The sequence below is a fragment of the Trachemys scripta genome, chromosome 18, assembly GCF_013100865.1.
Source record: "Trachemys scripta elegans isolate TJP31775 chromosome 18, CAS_Tse_1.0, whole genome shotgun sequence".
In the NCBI taxonomy this organism is placed as follows: Eukaryota; Metazoa; Chordata; order Testudines; family Emydidae; genus Trachemys; species Trachemys scripta.
In genome coordinates, this window is record NC_048315.1 from 23,635,949 (window position 1) to 23,644,551 (window position 8,603).

An 8,603-nucleotide genomic window follows, 5' to 3' on the forward strand; every position below is an offset into this window, starting at 1 on the left:
GAAGTGAGCGACGCCGCAGGTCCCGGTTCCCCATAGCCGGGCTGGGCCGCGGAGTCGGCACTAAGCCGGGCCCGGTTGCTAAGCGAGGTCAGGCCCGTTGCCAAGCCCCGCCCGCGCGGAGAAGGGGCCGTCCTCTTGCTCGCGCCTCTCCCACCCAGGCAGGAAGCATTCTGCGCTTGCGCCTGGCGCCGAGAGTGGCGCGGGACCGGAAGTCCGCCTGTCCGGCACAGGAAGTGACCGAGCCGTTCTGTTGTGTGTATCTATGGTCCGCGGGGGCTTCTCCTTCTTCCGTTGGGGGCGGGGCGAGTGATGGCGCTGGAGACGGTGCCCAAGGATCTGCGGCATCTGCGGGCCTGTCTGCTCTGCTCCTTGGTCAAGGTGCCAGGACGTGGGGGAACGGCGCACGCGTGGGCCGCGGTTAGAGGGGACACGCGGGGGGGTCGGGCGCGTGGGCGGAGAGGGGACACGGGGGGGGGGGGCGAGCGCGTGGGCCGCGGTTAGAGGGGACACGCGGGGGATACCAGGCTCTGATCCCTCTCTTCCTGCCACGCAGACTATCGACCAGTTCGAGTATGACGGGTGCGATAACTGCGACGCCTACCTGCAGATGAAGGGCAACCGTGAGATGGTCTATGACTGCACCAGCTCCTCCTTTGATGGGTGAGCCCCGGGGCGAGGCAGCTTGGGGGCCACGGGGACTTTCTGGGAACTCGGGTGCTACTAGACACCAGCTGTAGCACTTCCTGGCCAGGCTGCTCCCCCTGGGGCTTGGCCCAGCATGTCCCACGACTGACGTGAGGCTGAGGGTACGGTCTAGGCACGGCCGTGACTGGCCTGGGTCGCTGGCTCAGGCTTGTGGCGCTCAAGCTGCAAGGCTGTAAAAATTGCAGTGTAGACGCTTGAGCTGGAGCCCAGGTTCTGAGACCCTGTGATGGTGCAGCCTGGACTCCAGCTTCACCCTGAATGTTTACACTGCAGTTTTTAGCCCTGCAGACCGAGTCAGCTGACCTGGGCTAAGAGCCTTGGTGATGCAGGTTTTTTATCGCAGTGTAGATGTACCTTGAGGCTTCCTAGTGGCCTGGCCAGGGTGCCTGCCAATGGGCGTGGAAGCCAGAGATGTTGGATTGGGGCTCTGTAATGAGGAGCATGGCCGTATCCCACTGTTCCTTACAGAAGGAGACCTGCATTCTCCAGCTGGGGAGCCCCCACATGAGCAAGTGTCCCAGCTGAAGGTGGCTCCACAAGCCAAGGGTAACTGTAAGGCCCTGAGAAGAGAACTGAGGATGGGGTTGCCCCTAGTCATCTTACGGATGCTTCCAAGGCTGAGCATGAGCAAAGACAGGAGACTGAATAACAGGGGTGCCAAACTTACTGACTACGTGAGCCGCGTGTGATAGTCTTCAGAAATTTGAGAGCCAGGGCTCGCGGCTCCTGCCCTGCGGCAGGGCGGAGGCGCTGGGGGCTCCAGCCCCGCAGGAGGCGCCTGCTTGGGCTCAAAGGTTCACCAAGAGTGGGGCTGAAGCCACCGAACCCTGGCATGCACCTCCCACAGGGCTGAAGCTCCTCGACCTCTCTCCCCTCTGGGCATTTGCCCCTAGCCCAGCCATCCTGGTGCAGGGCAGAAGTCCTGAGCTCCCCCATCCAGCCTGGTAGGTGGAGAATGCGGGGCGTATGTGGGGGCTCTGCGAGCTGCGCTTTAACTGTAAAAGAGCCACATGTGGCTCACAAGCCGCAGTTTGGCCACCCCGCTGTATAATACAGATTCATGAACTCCAAGGCCAGAAGGAATCATTGTGACCATGTAGTAGTCTGACCCGTGGAACACAAGCAGAAAACTTCATTAAAGTGATTCCTGAAGCAGAACTTTTAGAAAAACATCCAATCTTGATTTTAAAAATTGTTAGTGATGGAGAATCCACCAAAATCCTTGGTAAATTGTTCTAATGGTTAATTACTCTCATTGTTCAGAAATTACGCCTTATTTCCCATCTGAATTTGTCTAGCATCTACTTCCAGCCATTGGATTGTGTCATAGCTTTCTTTGCTAGATTGAAGAGCTCATTATTAAATATTTGTTCCCCCTGTAGATACTTGTAGACTAATCAAGTCACACCTTTAACCTTCTCTTTGGTTAGCTAAATAGATTTAGCTCTTTGAGTCCATCCCTATAAGGCAGGCTTTCTAATCTTTGAATCCTTCTCATAGCTTTTCTCTGAACCCTCTCCAATTTATCAACAGCCTTCTTGAATTGTGGGCACCAGAACCGGACACAGTATTCCGACAGTGGTCGCACCAGGGCCAAATACAGATGTAAAATAACCTTTCTACACCTACTCAAGATTCTTTTGTTTATGCATCCCAGGATTGCATTATCGCTTTTTGCTACAGCTTCCCATGGGAGCTCGTATTCAGCTGATTATCCACCCTCATCCCACAAATCTTTTTCAGAGTCACTGCTTTCCAGGCTGGAGTCCCCCATTGTGTAAATATGGCCTACGTTCTTTGTTCCTAGTTGTATGCATTTTCATTGAACTGCAGTAGAACACACATTGTTTGCTTGCACTGAGTTTACCACGAGATCCAGATCACTCTGAATCTGTAACCTGTTTCATTATTTATCACTCCCCTTATTTTTCTGTCATCTGCAAACTTTATCAGTGATGGTTTCATATTTCCTTCCAGGGCATTGGTAAAAATGTTAATTAGTGTAGGGCCAAGAATCTCTGTGACCCTGCTGGAACACACCCAATAGGATGACAATTCCCTGTTTACAGTTACATTTTGAGACCTATTAGTTAGCCAGTTTGTAATCAATTTAATGTATGCCATGTTAATATGCAGCCCCTCGGATTCTCATGCCGTATTGGAGGGTAGCAAATGTACTCATGGTTTTAAAAAATACATTGCAAACCAGTGAACCTTACTTTACATCTGTTAAACTGGTTGAAATAATTAATAGACTCCTAGCACAACTAGCTGATAAGTGTTGTCAGTTCTCTTAATTAATTCCCTTGCTGATAATTAATTTATCACCAATTCCCCTGCTGCAGGAACTTTTGTGAAAATGCAACAAGTTCTTGCCTTCAGATGGCTGGCGGATGGGGAAGAGCCCCACACTGTGCATTGTAGTTTAGGGGAGGATGCATTGAGAGGTGAGTGAGGGGGCCATGAGTTCTAGTCCCCCCCTCTTCCACTGACAGCTGCTAGTATTTCTGTTCCTTTAACCAAGGTCTCGGACTGTTACCTGGGGGAGGTAACTATCGTATGCTCCTTTCACAGATGAGCAAACGCTTGCACAGATTCACTTCTGGCAAAACTGGCAACAGAATCCATGTCTCTGGTGTAATAGAGCCAAGTCTGTAAAATTTTGCCGTACAGCCTTCAGTAGGAACAACCGCACCCATGCGTAGGCCTTGTTGGAGCCCTAGACATAACACACAGTATGAACCAGAGTAGGCCTTGGCAGTATAGTAACACACCCGGTATTGGCTCACCAAGTAAGCCCATTTCTGACCGGAGAGGATGGTACAAGAACACGCAAAGGTTTCAAATAACCCTGTAAACAAAGTTTCAAGAGGTGGTACAGGACCACATCGACCTCTCATAAGATAAGGAGGGAATGACAGGATAATGGATGAGGGTATTTTGTTGGAACTAGAAGGAGAAGGGTGGTAACTAACAACACCTGGAGTGTCAGATGTAACTTGTTTGTATCAATGTATAAAAGGAGAAACTATAGAAGGGGCCACTTCGTAATGGCTGAGGGGACAGCATCCTGTTATGCTGACCGAGCTGTTATCTTGTCATGTGTGTCCGTGTCCCTGTGACCCATTGGCCAGGCGCTTGTCCTGTGCTTTGCTGACAATAAACCTGGCCAAGCACCTTCACCACCGAGCTGAGCCCGTGGCCTTTTTATGAACAGCATTGTCTGCTGAACAGCAAGCTGCACTCTCTGCTAGTGCAGCTAACCCCAGAGCTCCAAGAACAGCCGCAGTAACAGCTCTGCAGCACCAGCAATGCTCTGTAGCACTAACACCTCCATGTGCTTGTGCCGCCCACGCTTACACAATGTGGTGAAGTCGCCTGCTGCTGCTACCACATCCAGAGGTCCACGGTTCAGTTCCCTCGATGGTCAGACACAAGGGTGCTGTTATGTTATGTCAGGCCATGCTGTCTGTAACACTAGCCCACACTCTGCTCTCCGAGCCAGAGATAGAAATCCAGAATCCTTCTTCCCAGTGTTCCACTGCTGCTTCACGAATTGTGTAACCCACTGGCAAAGTGTGTTGTCCCTCTATGAGCCAGACCATGTAGAGAATAACTGTTTCTCCATCTGTCCTGTGTGTGTTTGTGTGTTTCTCCCCCTTTCTCTCCATCCTCCCTTCCGTTTGCTCCTGTAGCTGAAATGAAAGAGGTCTGTGCTGTTGTTGGGAGGCTAATGGGGGGGAAAGTCGTCCAGGAGAGCTGGCTGTATTTTAAAAAAGCCTTATTGAGGGTGCAGGAACAAACCATCCCAGTGTGCAGAAAGAATAGCAAATATGGCAGGTGACCAGCTTGGCTTAACAGAGAAATCTTTGGTGAGCTTAAACACAAAAAGGAAGCTTACAAGAAGTGGAAACTTGGACAGCTGACTAGGGACGAGTATAAAAATATTGCTCGAGCATGCAGGGGTGTAATCAGGAAGGCCAAAGCCCTCCATATATCCCACCCCGTTGAAACTCAACCCCTGCTTCAGGAGCCGTCTTGCACCCAGCCCCCTGCCTCCAGACCCCCACTCCTGCACCTCCACTGAGCTCCCTGCATTCAAACCCCCACCTGATGCCCCACCCTGAGCCCTCACTCCCCCAGCACCCAGACCTCCCTGCTGCAACCTCCGCACCCAGACCCCCAGGCCTTGTGCTGTCAGCGTTGGGTGCAGCATCACTGCTGAGTCCGTATCCCAGGCAGGGGGTTACAGGGTGATCTCCCACCTTCGTGTGGCCAGTGCCCTGTGCTCCCCACTGCCATGCTGGAGTCCCTGCATTTATTTATTGACAAATAAAATGTGCAGAATTTTAAAATATTGTGCACAGAATTATTAATTTTTTGGTGCAGAATGCCCTCAAGAGTATACAGTAACCTGCCTTTGACTTCTAGGCAGCAGTGCCAACCATGTGTATAGATAGTGGAGTCTCAAGTGTCTGATCTGACTGGTCAAGGCAGACACGTCTCTGTCAACCTGCAGGAGCTGGTACGTTCCCATGGGTTAATGGGAGTCTCCTGTTTCCACACTTCCCCCTCCTCCCTTTTATCTTTTGCCAGAGGGAGCTCTGACATGGTGACACCATAGAAGAGGGCTTCATTTTTACTGCTAGTATCCATGACCCTGCTGCTGCCAAGTGCTGGGGAATGTAGGAGGAGGGGGTCTTGACTTGCTCTTCATCCTACCTCTGGTTACTCTGGGTTGTGCTGTGTGGTGGGGCTTGCGGTCCCACCACATGCCTTGTGCACTAATCCTCTTCTCTTCTGCAGGATTATTGCTATGATGAGCCCTGAGGACAGCTGGGTCTCCAAGTGGCAGCGAGTCAGTGAGTGTCTCTCTCCTCTTATACTTTAGCTTATTTTCCTCTGACGAATGTTCAGGTAGCAGCAATAGCTTTCCTCACTACCCCCACAGGGCCAGGGAGGTTGGATAAGTTTCAGGTGGGGCTGTGGAGTCCTGCCTGGGGCTCTGTTGTTGAGCAGGTGTCCTTTAAAGTCACAGTGACTTACTCTCCATGGGAAAAGTGCTTTCTCACTCCCTTCTAGTGTATTCCTCCCTTATTACCATTGAATTGGGGGTGGAGGTGGGGGGAATTCAACACACCAAATTACCAAGGGCTGAGTTCTCTTGCCTGGATGGTGATGTGGAGAATAAGCCAGTGTGTGTGCTGTGTCTGTTTGTCTCTCTTGCAGGTAATTTCAAGCCTGGTGTGTATGCAGTGTCTGTAACTGGTCGTCTGCCCCAAGGTAATCTGGTTGATTTTTCTCCTGATTTTTAAAAGGGTGGTGGGATGGTGTCTCCTTGTGTAGGGGGACTCACTTGAATGCACACATGGTGGAGGGAGGATCAGAATTCTATTCTCCGCTCTGCCGTGTACTCTCTGTATGATCTAGGCAAGTTTTGATCCTCTCTGCCTGATTTCATTTTGAGATTACATGTTTGCTTAATAAAAGTGCATCGATGTAATTTACCTAGATTCTTGTAAGGCATTTGATTTAGTACTACACATCCTTCTGATCTCTGTTTTTAAAAAGAGAACTATACAGTATCAGAGCATGTCTTAAACTGAGTCCAAACTGGCTAACTGACCATCTCAAAAAGTAGTTGTTGATGGGAATCATCATCAAATGCAGCTGTTACTGGTGGGGTTCCACCAAAATGTTAGGTGGTAGGCCCAATGCTGCAACATTTCCATCAGTGATCTGGATGTAAACATAAAATCCTTGCTGATCAATTTTGCAGATGAGACAAAGGAGGAGTGGTAAATGACAAAGACTGGGCAGACAGTTTTTTAGCTGTGTGGGTTCCAGGATATTAGCGAGACCGGGTGGGTGAGGTAATATCTTTTTATTGGACCACCTTCTATGGGTGAGAGAGACAAATTGTCGAGCTTACACAGAGCTCTGTAAGCTTCAGTGTTTGGCCATGTTGCTAGAGTAACCCCCTGCCGAGTGCCTAAAATTCTTCTCTATGGAAAAGTACATGGAGCGAGAAACTCTGGATGGTCAAGGAGATAGGAGGTGAAGCCATCCAGGCAACCCACCAAACAGACTCCGATGGCAGCTCAGAACTGACATGGTTGGAATCTGCTCAAACCTTGGCCCAACCCAGTGTTGGCATTTGGAAAAAAGGAGATGATGACGCAATGCAGTGTTACGTATCTAGGAAGAAGAAATGCAGGCTATACCTACTGAGCCTTTAAAGGATTTAAGGGTCAAAGTGGACAAGCAAATCCTCCTGAGTTCTCAGTGTGCTGCTGGGGCAGATGGAGCTAATGTGAGCTGTGATCCATAAACAGGAGTAGTGACTAGAAAGGTGATGTTTACCTCCGTATACAGCATTGATGAGACAATACTGGAAGACTGTGCAGTTGTTGAATCAACACTTTTTAAAAGATGTTGGAAAAATTGGAAAGGGTGCAGAGAAATCCAGAGAAATGATGTGAGGGCTGATGAAAATGCCTTGCAGCCAGACACTTCAAGAGCTCAACCTGTTTAGCTGGTCAAAGAGAAGGTTCAGGGGAATTAATTACATGGGGAGAAAATACTGGATGCCAACTGGCTCTTTAATCTAGTGCAGAAAGGCCAAGCAAGACCCAGTAGCTGGAAGTTAAAGCCACACAAATGCAAAGTAGAAATAGACACAAATATTTAACAGTGATGGCGATGAGCCCCTGAAACAACCTGTCAAAGGGATTAGTGAATTCTTGGTCTCAATGTTCTCAAATCCAGACTGGACGCCTTTCTGCAAGGTGCTTTAGTCAAAGACAAGTTATTGGGTCCAATCCAGGGATGACTGGGTGGCATGTAACAGCCTGTGTTATACAGGCAGTCAGACTGGATGATCTAATGGGCGCTTTGAGCTGCCCATCTCTAAAATGGGGCTGAGACTTGCCCCCTCACAAGGAATGTGAACAGAGTAATTCGTGTTAGTGAGGCTTTGGGCGTTATGGGAACGGGGACAGGGTGAGGGCCTACACCTGGGGTAGGATGAGTAGGCGCATAGCCACTGGATTTCCCAAGTCTCCCTTTTCCCAATGACACTGAAGTTCTTGTTTGTCTTTGTTGCAGGGATTGTGCGGGAGCTGAAGAGCCGAGGTGTGGCCTACAAATCCCGAGACACAGCCATTAAAACCTAAGCCGTCATTGCACCACATGGAGGAGTCTCCAGCACCTGGCCAGTGTTCCTTTTCTGCAGAGCGGCTGGGGTACCGAGACTGCTCTAGGAAGCAGCTCTGGTGCTTTTCAGTCCGGGATGGGGAGGGAGGGGAGCAGGAACTCCTAATTTGATGGCAGTGGTAGTGGGGGCTTGGATCAGACCCAGCCTCTCAGGCATTATCTGGATTCTTATGGTGCCTCTCTCTTCACCCAGCAGATGGAGAATCTTTGAGGCCAGGGATGGGGGAAGCAGTGGGCTGGCAGGAACACTTCTGTGTATGATGAAATGTTTCTCTAAGAGCATTGTACAGACTCCCCCATCCTGAGTTTCTCAGAAGCAGCAGGTCAACCAGACATTGTGTGGGGGAGGGGTCATGGGAGGGGGATTGTTTTGTGTAAATATTCCCAATAAAAATGTGGTCACAGGCATCTGTTTTCTTTTCCTAGTCACCTATTGCACCAGCCTCCTAGCAGTCTGTCTGAGGCGGGCTGGGGCCCCTGCAGGGACTCACCATGGGAGTTGGTCTGGTTGGTTGCTGCCCTTTGCAGGCTGGAATTGGGCTTGGACTCTGCAACTGCCACCCCTTTCTCTGCACCTTGGGCCAGATGAGAATCGGTGTGCTCACTGGGATGGGGCCTCGTTTCTGCACCTTGGGCCAGACGGGAATCGGTGTGCTCACTGGGATGGGGCCTCGTTTCTGCAC

General features: G+C 50.4%; 1 protein-coding gene across 1 annotated transcript; it reads left to right on the forward strand.

Annotated features, from left to right (window-relative positions):
* Positions 1–220: 220 nt before the first annotated feature.
* On the forward strand, positions 221–8,328 carry SUPT4H1 (SPT4 homolog, DSIF elongation factor subunit). The gene is made up of 6 exons (XM_034752789.1): positions 221–378; positions 554–660; positions 5,512–5,567; positions 5,935–5,988; positions 7,813–7,974; positions 8,020–8,328. Exons 1-5 carry the CDS (start codon positions 310–312, stop codon positions 7,878–7,880), a joined length of 354 nt encoding a protein of 117 aa, XP_034608680.1. The 5' UTR covers positions 221–309; the 3' UTR covers positions 7,881–7,974; positions 8,020–8,328.
* The last annotated feature ends 275 nt before the right edge of the window (positions 8,329–8,603 follow it).

Bases quoted from the DNA above. Each gene is read 5' to 3' on its own strand.
- SUPT4H1 (XM_034752789.1), top strand. From the start codon at position 310: ATGGCGCTGGAGACGGTGCCCAAGGATCTGCGGCATCTGCGGGCCTGT. The intron at 5,568-5,934 runs GTGAGTGTCTCT...TCTCTCTTGCAG, and splicing joins CTCCAAGTGGCAGCGAGTCA to GTAATTTCAAGCCTGGTGTG. The intron at 5,989-7,812 runs GTAATCTGGTTG...TCTTTGTTGCAG, and splicing joins AACTGGTCGTCTGCCCCAAG to GGATTGTGCGGGAGCTGAAG.